The 14,389-nt window shown below is 41.5% G+C and overlaps 1 protein-coding gene across 6 annotated transcripts; it reads left to right on the plus strand.

The window, feature by feature from the left end:
- The first annotated feature begins 2,630 nt into the window (after positions 1-2,630).
- LOC129815148 (6-phosphofructo-2-kinase/fructose-2,6-bisphosphatase 2-like) lies at positions 2,631-13,639 on the plus strand. 6 transcript variants are annotated; one of them, XM_055868582.1, is made up of 17 exons: positions 2,633-2,977; positions 3,608-3,760; positions 4,486-4,611; positions 4,969-5,065; positions 7,577-7,643; positions 7,741-7,815; positions 8,008-8,064; positions 8,226-8,350; positions 9,166-9,373; positions 9,698-9,844; positions 10,070-10,174; positions 10,270-10,399; positions 10,484-10,546; positions 10,698-10,762; positions 11,276-11,431; positions 12,074-12,096; positions 12,762-13,639. In XM_055868582.1, the coding sequence occupies exons 2-17, from the start codon at positions 3,673-3,675 to the stop codon at positions 12,826-12,828; spliced, it is 1,599 nt and encodes a 532-aa protein (XP_055724557.1). In that variant the 5' UTR covers positions 2,633-2,977; positions 3,608-3,672; the 3' UTR covers positions 12,829-13,639. The 6 variants fall into 6 exon arrangements, with proteins under 6 accessions (XP_055724556.1, XP_055724555.1, XP_055724557.1 ...); XM_055868583.1 differs by lacking the exon at positions 12,074-12,096; XM_055868584.1 differs by lacking the exon at positions 11,276-11,431.
- The last annotated feature ends 750 nt before the right edge of the window (positions 13,640-14,389 follow it).

The raw sequence follows: 14,389 nt of genomic DNA on the forward strand, positions 1-14,389 counted from the left end.
TTTCCTCCAAACATAACGATGTTCATTGCAAACCGTATTCTGGCTTTTTTATGGCGGTTTTGGAGCAGTGGCTTCTTCCTTGCTGAGCGGCCTTTCAGGTTATGTCGATATAGGACTCGTTTTACTGTGGATATAGATACTTTTGTACCTGTTTCCTCCAGCATCTTCACAAGGTACTTTGCTGTTGTTTTGGGATTGAATTGCACTTTTCGCATCAAAGTATGTTAATTTTTAGGAGACTGAATGCGTCTCCTTCCTGAGCGGTATGACGGCTGCATGGTCCCAACCTAAGTGTATGTAAACATCCGACTTCAACTGTATGTCCTGAATACAAAGCGTTATATTTGGGGCAAATCCAACACAACACATTTCTGAGTACCATTCATATTTTCAAGCATTGTGATTGCTGCATCATGTTATGGGCATGCTTGTCATCGGCAAGGGAGTTTTTTTAGGATAAAAGAAATAGAATAGAGCCTGGTTCAGTCTGCTTTCCACCAGACACTGGGAGACAAATTCACCTTTCAGCAGGACAGTAACCGAAAGCACAAGTCCAAATAAACACTGGAGTTGCTTACCAATACCACATTGAGTGTTCCTGATTGGCCTAGTTACAGTTTTGACTTAAATCGGCTTGAAAATCAGTGGCAAGATTTGAAAATGGTTGTCTTGCAATGATCAACAACCAACTTGACAAAAATAATAATGTGCAAATATTCTACGATCCAGGTGTGCAAGGCTCTTAGAGCCTTACCCAGAAAGACACAACTGTAATTGTTGCCAAAGGTGATTCTAACATGTATTGACTCAGGCAGTTGAATGCTTATGATGTAATCAAGATACTTTTATATATCTAGTGTATGTGGACACACCTTCAAATTAGGTGATTCAACTATTTCAGCCACACCCGTTGCTGACAGGTGTATAAAATCGAGCACGAGCCATGCAATCTCCATAGACACACATTGTCAGTAAAATGGCCGTACTAAAGAGCTTTCAACATGGCACCGTAATGGGATGCCCCGGTCAACTCGAAGTGCTGTTTTTGTGAAGTGTAAAAGTCTAGGAGCAATAACTGCTCAGCCGTAAAGTGGTAGGCCACACAAGCTCACAGAACGGGACTACCGAGTGCTGAAGCGCGTAGGGCATAAAAGTTGTCTGTCCTCTTTTGCAACATTCATTACCGAGTTCCAAACTACCTCTGGAGGCAACGTCAGCACAAGAACTGTTGGTCCGGAGCTTCATAAAATGAGTTTCCATGGCCAAGCAGCCGCACACAAGCCCAAGATCACCATGCGTTGGCTGGAGTGGTGTAAAGCTCGCCGCCATTGAACTCTGGAGCAGTGGAAACGCTTTCTCTGGAGTGATGAATCCCTTCACCCTCTGCATAGTATCAACTGTAAAGTTGTGTGGTGGAGGAATAATAGTCTGGGGTTGTTTTTCATGGTTTTGGCTAGGCCCCTTAGTTCCAGTGAAAGGAAATCTTAACGCTACAGCATACAATGACATTCTGGACAATTCTGTGCTTCCAACTTTGTGTCAACAGTTTGGGGAAGGCCCTTTCTTGTTTCAGCATGACAATGCCCCCATGCACAAAGCGAGGTCCACACACAAATGGTTTGTCGAGATCGGTGTGGAAGAAATTGACTGGCCTGCACAGAGCCCTGACCTCAACCCCTTCGGACCCCTTTGTGATGAATTGGAACGCCGACTGCGAGCCAGGCCTAATCGCCAGACATCTGTGCCTGACCTCATTAATGCTCTTGTGGCTGAGTATTTTTATTTTATTGTATTTAACTTTATTTAACTAGGCAACTAGAAGCAAGTCCCTGCAGCAATGTTCCAACATCTAGTGGAAAGCCTTCCCAGATGAGTGGAGGCTGTTATAGCAGCAAGGGGGGAACAACTCCATATTAATGCTCATGACTTTGGAATGAGATGTTCGGCGAGCAGGTGTCCACATCCTTTTGGTCATGCAGTGTATCTTTCCTCATGCAACTTCATCTAACTTGATATGGCTTCATCTAAATAGATTCAAATGTCCACATGTATAATATCAACCAGTGTGATATTATAGTAGGCTCTGGGGTGAGAACCAAGAGCCTACTAGGTTTTGTATTGAAGCCAATGTACCAAAAAGAGGACGGAAGCTAGCTGTCCCCCGGCTACACCATGGTGCTACCCAAGAGTGCTGTTGAGGCTACTGTAGACCTTCATTGCAAAACAGTGTGTTTTAATCATTTATCTGGTGACATGAATATGTTTAGTATAGTGTTATCTAACTTTTATCTAAATGTTTTAATGTTTTACCATTTTTATGAAATTCACTGAGGAGGATGGTCCTCCCCTTCCTCCTCTGAGGAGCCTCCACTGTTCCTGCAGGAACTCCACCCTCGAGCATCCCATGTTCTGCTAAGCAAATGCACAAATAGTATAGTTTGATAAAGACCTTCAATAGGCTGATGATTGTATTATTACTGCTGTCTGGTCAATGCATATAAGCCGATTTTTACTGCCTATGCGCTTCAGAAGTCTGTATATTATGAAGATTACGGTAAGGAAATTGTGACTCAGACACACCTCATGCTTTTCTGGTTTGGAAGGTGTAGTCAATAGTTACCACAGCCACAAAGTCATAAACCCCGCCTATTTCTACAATGTATCTTAAAATGTGATTTTAAACCTAATGTTAACGACACTTCTAGTCTTTTGCCTAACCCTATCTTTAAATTAAGACCAAAAAGCGAATTTTTGTTTTCATGAATTACAATATATTTGGACCGTGTGGCTGTGGTAATTAGTGGAAGGGCATCAACCGGGTCCGCGCCACCAACATACGAAGGACAGCGTCGACCCCGATCAGACATTCGCAACGCAGGCTGTAGTGGGACAGAAACATCGTAGAGAAAAAGATCGCGTATCCGTCGTCAGATTAACCTTTTCAGTTCTAATTGCCTCATCGTCTCGCATATTGCAGGTAAATTGCAATAGCTTTGGTGAGTGTATGTGTGCGAAACAACCAATAAGCCTATTATCAGTATTCCAGACAGACATTTTAAGACCCCGGCCCGAGACTACCATTGCAATAGAGTAGTGTCGTCGCTTAATAATATTGCATAGCGTACTGCGGTAAATGGCTTCCTTTAGCATCATTTGGTGATGTCCGTTTAATGCGTGCGCTATTTTTGATGATAGCCTCAGAAATGGTCGCGCAGTAGGCTACATACAGTGCAGTGGCTATGAAGATCAGATGTTAGTCTCCCTTACTTTGCTGTGTTACTATGTTCTTGAAGGCTGTGGACAGAATATAAAAGTAGCCTATATTACAGCAATATGTCAAGTCGTATACCATTACTTTGTCATTTATTTGAAAGTTCATATCAAACTCATATTACTTAATGTATTGCCAATTTTGAAGTGCTTTTACATTTTATACCAGTACATCAACTTTACTTTAATTGAATATTGTTCAGATAGTGAGTAAATTAGTAATTCTTATTCAGGGAATAGACATGAAAATGTTATGAGTTACTAAGAAATGAAATACTAAAATACTCAGTTACTAGGCCTAGACCTACTGCTACAATAAATCAACCTTCTGTTTCAGATTGTCTGGGGTGATGCTCTTCTAGAGCCTTTGGAAACCTGGCTCAACAAGGACACAACTTCACCATGTCAGCAACCATTCAGAGAAAGACTGGCTTGGCCAACTCTGCTGAAGCCAAGAAAACAGAGCTCAGAATTAATGAGAAGAAATGCTGTAAGTACTGATAAGTCTCCCAGAGAAAACTCTTCAATGCAGGAGAGCTGTGCACAGGCAGGGTCATGAGCAGGACGGCATCAATTCCTCTGCAGTCTGCGTGATTGCCTCAGGTTGTTTTGACTGGCACAGAATGAGTCTGCAGGTGATGTTTTGGCTTTATCTCTGAAAGATGTCCCTATGCCTGACATGCAACACATATAGCTGATGCACACATTCTCAAGCAAATTAGTTTAAAAGAAATACAAGTGCATCAATAATATTGTGAGAGAATAGTCTTCTCTGAAAATGATTCCTTCGGGCATATTTTGGGCAAATGATTCATTCTCTTTCCACATCATATTTGTATAATGCATATTATATTGAAAAATGATTATAATTAGCCCATATTCTGAACAGTATTCAGCCTATATGCAGTCCTGTTGTGTCCGTAATTGATATGAGAATAGCAAACTATGGTTTGCCAGTGCACTTTGATCTGTCCCTTTTCATCTGAGTATACAGTACATGGGAAATCAAGGACAAGAAATGAATCCAGTGATGTTTGATCACACCAACCAACAACTTTGATAGTTCAATTGTTTTGCCTTATCTACTGTATCTCATTTCATTGTCAGGGATGTGTATCATTTGTAGGTATACTGTATAGACAGTATACAATAGTATCTGATTTAGTCCAATGTGAATGCACTATAGTATGTATGTCTGTCTGTCTTTTTGTTCAGCATGGGCATCCTACATGACAAACTCTCCCACAGTGATTGTAATGATTGGCCTACCTGCCAGGGGAAAGACCTACATGTCTAAGAAACTGACACGATACCTCAACTGGATAGGGGTTCCAACCAAAGGTGAGTGGGGAAAGACAACCTCTCTACAACTTTACATTTGAAGAAATTAGACATGTCCGTTTAAGTCTTCCATTATGACAGACTATTGACTATTAACACTCTGGTTTTTGAGAGATCTTTAAATAAGCACATGACTCAACTTTAAATCACAAGTGTATTGTGGCCTACAAAGTAAGGTACTTTCATTAATTAGGTAACTGTCAAGTTTTAAAGCTCCTGAGAACTGCGACGCCCCATGTTGAATAGGATCCTACTTTAAACCAGTCCCATTTCTATGATAGGAGATAGTAGACCATGTAGACACTGATAAAAGCTAGTCATAACTCTATTGTTGATGCCATTTTGTTCGTTTTGTAGTGTTTAACTTGGGTGTCTACCGCCGAGAGGCCGTCAAAGCTTACAAGTCCTACGACTTCTTCAGGCACGACAACAAGGAAGCCATGGAAATAAGGAAGTAAGTTACATTTGTTTTATTCATGCAGTGATATGCATGAGTCATTCTGAAAAAGCAGTCACAACTGCTTTGCACACTTTAGTTCACATATGAGAGCCAAAGTTTTGTATAAATGGTCAAATGTTAGGGGGAAAAATCATTAATCAAGTATTGTGTCTCCATTATCATGGTCAGATCTGAGTCAATCTCATTACTCCAGCAGTACACCAGGTTCTGTCATGCTTAATTTCACAGATTTACTTTTCAGGGTTGGCTGCTGCATCAATGGCTAATGAGTTTCTGAATCAACACACTGTCTGCTGTGCAAGCAGTTATTCAGTGTACAAAATACTCATTCTATTAACAGAATACAGTGTACTCAAAGTATTCAGACCCCTTCCTTTTTCCCACATTTTGTTACATTACAGCCTTATTCTAAAATTGATTGATGAGGAAAAAAATGTATTCAATCTACATCCAATACCCCATTAAAAACAAAACAAAAACAGGTTTTTAGATTTTTTTTGCAAATGTGTTACAAATAAAAACAGAAATACCTTATTTACTTAAGTATCCAGACCCTTTGCTATGAGACTTGAAATTGAGCTCAGATGCATCCTTTTTCCATTGATTATTCTTGAGATGTTTCTACAACTTGGAGTCCACCTGTGGTAAATTCAATTGATTGGACATGATTTGGAAAGGCACACACCTGTCTATATAAGGTCCCACAGTTGACAGTGCATGTCAAAGCAAAAACCAAGCCATGAGGTCGTAGGAATTGTCCGTAGAGCTCAGAGACAGGATTGTGTATAGGCACAGATCCAGGGAAGGGTACCAAAAACGTTCTGCAGCATTGAAGGTCCCCAAGAACACAGTGTCCTCCATCATTCTTAAATGGAAGAAGTTTGGAACCACCAAGACTCTTCCTAGAGCTGGCTGGCCACCAGGCCAAACTGAGCAATCGGTGGAGAAGGGCCTTGGTCAGGGAGGTGACCAAGAAACCGATGGTCACTCTGACAGAGCTCCAGAGTTCTTCTGTGGAAATGGAAGAACCTTCCAGAAGGACAACCATCTCTGCAGCACTCCACCAATCCACCAATCACATGACAGCCCGCTTGGAGTTTGCCAAAAGGCACCTAAAGGACTCTCAGACCATGAGAAACAATATTCTCTGGTCTGATAAAACCAAGATTGAACTCTTTGGCCTGAATGCCAATGTGGAGGAAACCAGGCACCATCCCTATAGTGAAGCATGGTGGTGGCAGCATCATGCTGTCGGGATGTTTTTCAGTGGCAGGGACTGTGAGACTAGTCATGATCGAAGGAAAGATGAACGGCGCAAAGCACAGAGATCCTTGAAAACCTTCTCCAGAGCACTCAGGACCTTAGACTGGGGCGAAGGTTCACCTTCTAACAGGACAATGACGCTAAACACACAGCCAAGACAACGCAGGACTGGCTTCGGGACAAGTCTCATTGTCCTTGAGTGGCCCAGCAGAGCCCGGACTTGTACACGATCGAAACATCTCTGGACAGACCTGAAAATAGCTGTGCAGCAACGCTCCCCATCCAACCTGACAGAGCTTAAGAGGATCTGCAAAGAAGAATGGGAGAAACTCCCCAAATACAGCTGTGCCAAGCTTATAGCGTCATACCCAAGAAGATTTGAGGCTGTAATCGCTGCCAAAGGTCCTTCAACAAAGTACTGAGTAATTGTGATGTTTTTATTTTATTTTTTATTATACATTTGCAAACATTTCTAAAAACCTGTTTTTGCTTTGTCATTATGGGGTATTGTGTGTAGATCCATGAGGGGGGGGGGAAACAATTTAATCCATTTTAGAATAAGGCTGTAACAAAATGTGGAAAAAGTCAAGGGGTCTGAATACTTTCCGAATGCACTTTCCGAATGCACTGCATGTGTGTGTATGTGTGTATACACAGGGTCTGAGGGTCTGTATACACACTCACACACACACACACACACACACACCAGCTGCGGGATTCAAAATGAAATTTGCTTAGTTTTTCATAGTAATTTGTGATGGATTACTATTTTCCAACTAGCTGAACATTTTCTAAGCAAGCACAAAACTGTATCCAGTATAATCACTGAATGAGACATGCATCCAAATAGGCTCAGAAAGTGAATGTAGCAGTCTGTGTAGAGAATTGCCCTTTATGGACCTGTAAACAGCTTTACTGTTCTTGATATCACAGAATGCTGATCTAAATATACGTCTGCTGCCACTCTTCTGCTCGTATGAGCCTTGCAAAATGTTGAATCGGTATGTTCCGTCACTGTTCTGTCAGTGTTAGTATTCAGGTGTCGGTATAGAAGAAATATAGGCATACAGTAGATCACTCTGGTCTTCTGGCCCGCTTCCCTTACAATCAAACACGAAATGAGCAAATAAATGGTACAGGGGCCGTTAAGATAAAGTATCTAAATAAAAAAAAGTATAGTAGTTTGGATTGCATACCTGCCCCCTTTGCTGCAGGCAACTGTATTTTCCTCCTCTCCCACAGACAGTGTGCCCTGGTAGCCCTGGAGGATGTGAAGGGATATCTAACTGAAGAAGGTGGACAAATCGCTGTACGGCATTTACTCTCTCATTTTGTTTCTTTTTTTGTCTACTCGATATATTTGACACCAGTCCACCAGTTTTGTGATGTTTGCTTTGTTTGATTAGGTATTTGATGCAACAAACACAACAAGGGAGAGGAGAGACCTCATTCTTGATTTTGGGAAAGAGAATGCATTCAAGGTAACATGCAATGTGCTAAATTGCCAAATATATTTTTGTGTTTGAATTGTATCTCCATATAACATTACTCTGTATTATGGACAGCCATTTAATATTGAGATGAATCTGATAGTGTGTGGTCATGGGACTCTGCATCCATCCCTGTGGTGAGGCAGTATATTGTTGTAGTCTGAGCTATTTTCTTTCCAACAGGTGTTCTTTGTGGAGTCAGTGTGTGACGACCCAGAAGTCATTGCTGCTAATATTCTGGTATGTTCCGATGTCGCCATGTGGGATTGTAATGCTTTACTATGACCCCAGGCCACGGTCAAAAGTATAACCTATTTATACACTGACTATATCTCTGCTATGTGACTGACGACTCTCATTGTTTCTTTGCCCACATTCTAATGTGTTATATCTCTATACAGGAGGTGAAGGTATCCAGTCCAGACTACCCAGAGAGGCACAGAGAGAGAGTGATGGATGACTTTCTCAAACGCATAGAGTGCTATAAGGTTACATACCAACCTTTGGATCCCGATGATTATGACAAGTAAGAATGACCAAAGCATATTGTTTATCTCAGTCCATTTGAATAGGAGTTTGCCAGGTGGGCTCCGTAGCATTTTCTGGTTGGGGGCCCCCCACCTCGTGGCAACAAAATATAGTGGCTCCCCCTCTTGATGGTGGATAGATAAATGTGCTATAATTCTACCCATTTTGCCTTTGGTGGAGAGAAATGTTTGCAATTGTATAACACATTTCATCTAATTATACTTTTCTTTTTTTTCATGGGGCAGAGAGAAAAACAGTGCAGTTTTTTTAAAGCTAATACCCTGCAATTCTACACATTTTGCCATGACTTATGCCATGTTAATATGATATCTGAGTGGGAATGACTAACAAAATCAATGAGTTCCCCCTGGAGGTCAGGGCACCTGGGCACGTGCCCTGCGTTGTATTCGGCCATGATTACTGCAAGTTTAGATGGCTGTCTAGACTAACTACAAATTCTAGACTAACTACAAATTGATAGCTGACATGGCTGAGTGACATAAGAGAGAAACTGCTGATGGATTACCAATTTTAGAAATTGCACCTGGTGTTTTTCTACTATTCTTTCTCTCAGTTGAAACCCCAACTGAGTTGTTTTCTTTTTTTTAGTCCGGGCCCCCTAGTGGCCGGGCCCCTAAGCAACCGCTTGCCTCAATTAGAGGCAATAACTGTTCATGCGGATCATTTGTTGTTATACTTAGTAGGCGTTAACAGTAATTCTCCAGAATTCCTGTAAATTTGCTGCAACAGTTCAGATGTAAGCCGCCAGGTGGAGGCAGAATACAGACAATTTTGTTACTGTGTATCCCGTAGGGACCTATCCTTCATCAAGGTGGAGAATGTGGGCCGGCGCTTCCTGGTGAACCGGGTGCAGGACTACATCCAGAGTAAGATAGTGTACTACCTCATGAACATCCAAGTGCACTCTCACTCCCTCTACCTGTGCCGGCATGGAGAGAGTAATCACAACATGGAGGGCCGTATCGGAGGTGACTCGGAGCTCTCCCCAGGAGGAAAACAGGTATGTGTCCTGTCTGCCATAACGGTTAGGCCCACTCTAGAGAACACAGTCAGCATGACACTGACCCTTGTATTTGAGTCAGTGAACACTACCAGTTTCTATTTCGATTTAGTTGCAGCTAATGGAAAATACTAATTAAAGCTCCTGTACTTTGAATTTGAATAAACACTGGTAATCTGATCATGTAATTATATACTCTTAAATAGTTAATAGCCTGTTTACGACTATATACAGTAAAAAGTACCCTGATGGATGGGCTTGTTATTGAAACTAATCTCTTCACTAGTTTTACGGTATCTTTCTCCTTTGCCACCTCTGGTCCAGTTTGCTCATGCCTTGCACAGCTTCATTGAGGAGCACAAACTGTCTGACTTGAAGGTATGGACAAGCCAGCTGAGACGCACCATCCAGACTGCTGAGGAGCTGATTGTGCCCTACGAACAGTGGAAGATCCTCAACGAGATCGATGCTGTCAGTACTGACTTCACCTCTGATCTCTCACTTATCACTGGTCTAACATAATTAATACCATGAGGGTTTAATTTAGGTAGACACCTTTTGTGATGAAAATGAACTTGTTCTGTGATAAAGGACTTGTAATATTCCTTGTTTGTATAATAATTAATGATTTATCATTACCTGTCAACTCAACTGACAAGGCAAATTTTCCAGAGTTTTCTCTTTCCTGTCTGTTAGGGTGTGTGTGAGGAGATGACCTATGATATGATCCAGAAATCCTTCCCAGAAGAGTTTGCCCTGAGGGACCAGGATAAGTACCACTACCGCTACCCAGGGGGAGAGGTAAAGTCCTACCCTCTTACCACTTTTCTGAGGCCCTGTTCTTGGCAGGGTGAGGGATCACTAAGGCTCAGTGTGTCCCCTCTCCCTCCCTGTAGTCCTACCAGGACCTGGTGCAGCGGTTAGAGCCTGTCATCATGGAGCTAGAGAGACAGGGCAACGTGCTGGTTATCTGTCACCAGGCTGTCATGCGCTGCCTGCTGGCCTACTTCCTGGATAAGAGTGCAGGTGGGTGAGCACACACCGCACAGTACTTTTACTGACAGTTTCACAAACACCAGAGGTAATGACACTTTATTTTGTCTTTCATAGATGACCTGCCCTACCTGAAATGTCCACTGCACACAGTGCTCAAACTCACTCCTGTTGCATATGGTAAGTCTTTGTGTTCATTAAATGCTGAACAAATTGTTCTGACAATTATTTTATGCATGTTCACATCTGAGTTCCTGTTCCTCTATCACTACTTGTCGTTTGTATTGCAATTAGGAACGGGTCACATCAATTTCTTTGCAACTTTCCCCAGGCTGTAAAGTGGAAATGTTTTATCTTAATGTGAAGGCAGTGAACACACATCGCGACCGACCACTTGTGAGTAACATTGCACGTTATCCTCAGTGGCAAGGCTCTGCTCTGTTCTGCTCACATATCACATGCTTCACTGAACATTTTCTTGGTTATTTTTCCTCTTTAACCAAACTAGCTCAAGCTACAGTATGTCTGGTTAAATGAGTAGTTAGTGTGACTTTATATTTAACTTGGAGGCAGCTATAACTGATCACATTTCCCTGCTTGCAAACACCACCACCAATGCTCTGGTCCCCTTTAATAACTGACTTGTATTGATGGGTGTACAACACAGTGTGGTGCAAAGGACAACAGCCTTTGCACCATAACCTTTGCCCTCTGAAGTTGCTTTTAGATGGTCTTTTTTTGCAGAATCACCTTTTTCTTGTCCAATAGCATTTAAAAAAATGTTTTTGTGGTGGTTGGTCAAGGAAAACTATTGTTCGATTGCTGTATTTTGGGGAATTGTCCCAGTAACGATGGGTGTGCTAAGGTCTTTTTCTTTAATGCACCTGGTGTTTCCCCATCTCCAATCAGGATAATGTCCCGAGGGACCCAGCTCCCATGCTGCTCCGGCGGAATAGTTATACCCCCCTGTCCAGTCACGACCAGTTCAAGCGGCCCAGGCTCTACAGTGCCGGCAACCGGCCCTGGCTCCCCGAGATGCCAGAGGGGATGCTGCAGCAAAGCCAAGTTAGTGTCAAAAATTGGCGCCCACTTAATGAATCACTCTTAATTCAACTCGGTCACCTCCCTCTTCCCACCTGCCACCCCCACCCCACCCCAAGCCAATCCCTCTTTATCCTTAGCATCCCCTTACCCTTAAATCCCCTTGATAATCCAGACATGTTGTGGTCTTGTTGGTGGCTTCTCCTCTTTATATTATGTCTGTCTCTCCCCCAACATCAGCTGTTTGTCTTGCATGGTCTCCCTTTTTCTTCATAGGCTGTATGTCTCCAGCTTGAATATGCATAGCACTATTCCTATCCCAAACAAACTGCACCACTTACCTCTTATACTCATTTACGTCTTCTGAAAACCATTCCAGAAGATACACAGTTAAAACGTCTTCCAGTAAGCAGGTGTTATACATTAGTCAGTTAAATCCATCTGGTGATCCTAGGAGAAGCATGCTCTGTACAACAATTAGCTTCAGAGCTCAATACCACACAAGGACAGTAAATATAGACATGTTGATGTTTTGAGATGCATATTCAAAGTTTCTTGTTGTGGTGCAAGTGTGTTGGTTCAATTTGGTTTGTTGTGAGTTCAGTACTATAGTTAGTCCCCCCATTTGTGTCTCTTCCTTTTGTCCCTGTCTGTCTGTCATTACAGCCTCGTATAGGAAGCTGTTTTCTGTGAGTATTTTAGATATATTCCTGCAGAAAGTTTCTGTTTAAGCAATAGGGCCCAAGGGGGTGTGGTATATGGCCAATATACCACGATTAAGGGCTGTTCTTATGTACGACGCAACGTAGAGTGCCTGGATATATCCCTTAGCCATATATTGGCCATATACCACAAACCCCAAAGGTGCCTTATTGCTATTATAAACTGGGTAGCAACATAATTATAACAGTAAACAAGTAATTTTGCTTCTACGCATGGTATATTGTCTGATATACCACAGCTTTTAGCCCATCAGCATTCAGCGTGCTAATTACCCAGTTTATAATTTCATTTATTCACATGAGACGTAATCTCAAACAATGGATTATGTATCACCTTTAAATAATATCGACATACAGTATGATGGAATGCTGTATCATAATTTTCAGTTACTGATAGTACTAATCATTTTGTTCCCTCTTTGTAGTATATTGATGATGGTGTATCATGAGAAACATTTTCCCTAGCAGAGATCTCTGTGCATTGGTTTTTCTGAAGCAAAACACTAGTAGTAATGTAAGACCTGTCTTTTCTTTTTAAGACAATGATTAATCAGACTGCTCTGAAACGTGTTAAGACAGTGATAGAAAAGAGACCAGGAATATTATATGAGTCATGTCTGTTCTGTTTGAAGGACTCCCTGTGTGAAGGAGTCAACTATGACAGCCCAGAAACTAGTGGCTGTTTCCGCTTCTGAGTGACTACGAAGTCACCTTCATGTTCAGCTGGTGCCTCAGTATCTCCCTGTGACCCTGAAGCTCATCATCCTCTCCTCCATTTCTCTGCATGCCAAACCTCTGGAACAACTGGTAGAATAGTGTAACAAAAAAAGCAATTTTAGAAACATCTCAAGGATGATCATTGGAAACAGGATGCACCTGAGCTCAATTTCGATTCTCATAGCAAAAGCTCTGAATACTTATGTAAATAAGGTGTTTCAACCTGTTTTTGCTTTATCATTATGGGTTATTGTGTGTAGACTGCTGAGGATTTTTTTATTGATTTAATTCATTTTAGAATAAGGCTGTAACGTAACAAAATGTGGAAAAAATCTAGTGGGCTGAATACTTTCCGAAGGCACATATATATATACTTTTAGATTAGAAGTTAGTCCAGTGCTCTTTAAAAATTGAATTATTGTATACTGAAGTTGTCACATTTTATTAATGTTGCAAGTTATTTCCTGTGCCTTTTGGGGCATGCTGAAAGCCTTGCTGGAAACTCATCTGTTCTGTGCATAATAAATATGTGTATAATCATACACATGAAGGTTCCAAATAAATGTCAAGAGGTGTGACTATATATTTGATAGTTTTCCAAGGATAGCCTGCTCTGCTCAAGAATGTACTGTATTCAATACACGGTGGCGTGAATTTTAACATGCCAAATGTTGCCTGTTGATATGGACTTCATTGCATCAATCAGCTAGTTTAGCATTGTTGAATTGTATTTAAGACGTTTCTCCAGTAATTGTATTAGAGTCAATGAAGATATAAAACAGGTGTAATTGTTCTCTCCTTTTTGTGTGTGAGTTTTGGGGAAGGAGGTATCAGGTTTCAAGTTCATTCCCTACTCTTTGTATGGCTCAAGATAACTATTAAGCACTACACACACAACTCAGGTCATGTCACTTCAAATGCATTATCAGAATATTAACTATATGAGGCTTTAATATTTCACTGTAATTTGTATTTGACAGATGTATGTACTTGACATGCAGACTTTACAGACAGTGAGTCACGTGGCTTGCTGTATAAAGCAAGCAGACAGGCATCGAGGCATACAGTTACTGTTCGATTGAACTTTAGAATGGTCAAAATTAGTGACCTAAGCGATTTTGAGTGTGGTATGAGTGTCGGTGCCAAGCGTCCTGGTTCCAGTATCTCAGAAACGGCCTCCTGGGCTTTTCACGCACGACAGTGTCTAGGGTTTACCGAGAATGTTGTGACAAACAAAAAACATCCAGTCAGCAGAAGTCCAAGATTCGTGCAAGCTAACAGCAGGCTGCAAACAGGCAAATAACGTCTCAGTACAACAGTGCTTTGCAGAACGGAATCTCGGAACGCACAACTCGTTGGTCCATGTCACGGGTGGGCTATTGCAGCAAATCAAATAACGTTTTATTTGTCACATGCGCCGAGTACAACACACCTTACCGTTAAATGCTTACTTACAAGCCCTTAACCAACAACGCAGTTCAAAAAATGACTTAAGAAAATATTTAATAAATAAACTAAAGTCCAAAAATTTAAAAGTTACAAA

Source organism: Salvelinus fontinalis, chromosome 18 (genome assembly GCF_029448725.1).
Source record: "Salvelinus fontinalis isolate EN_2023a chromosome 18, ASM2944872v1, whole genome shotgun sequence".
NCBI classification, from domain to species: Eukaryota; Metazoa; Chordata; class Actinopteri; order Salmoniformes; family Salmonidae; genus Salvelinus; species Salvelinus fontinalis.

What these genes read in the sequence shown, in the direction of transcription:
- LOC129815148 (XM_055868580.1), top strand. Translation starts at nt 3,673, where the DNA reads ATGTCAGCAACCATTCAGAGAAAGACTGGCTTGGCCAACTCTGCTGAA. An exon ending in AATTAATGAGAAGAAATGCT is followed by an intron (nt 3,761 to 4,485) that starts GTAAGTACTGAT and finishes CTTTTTGTTCAG; the next exon opens with CATGGGCATCCTACATGACA. An exon ending in CACATCGCGACCGACCACTT is followed by an intron (nt 10,763 to 11,275) that starts GTGAGTAACATT and finishes ATCTCCAATCAG; the next exon opens with GATAATGTCCCGAGGGACCC.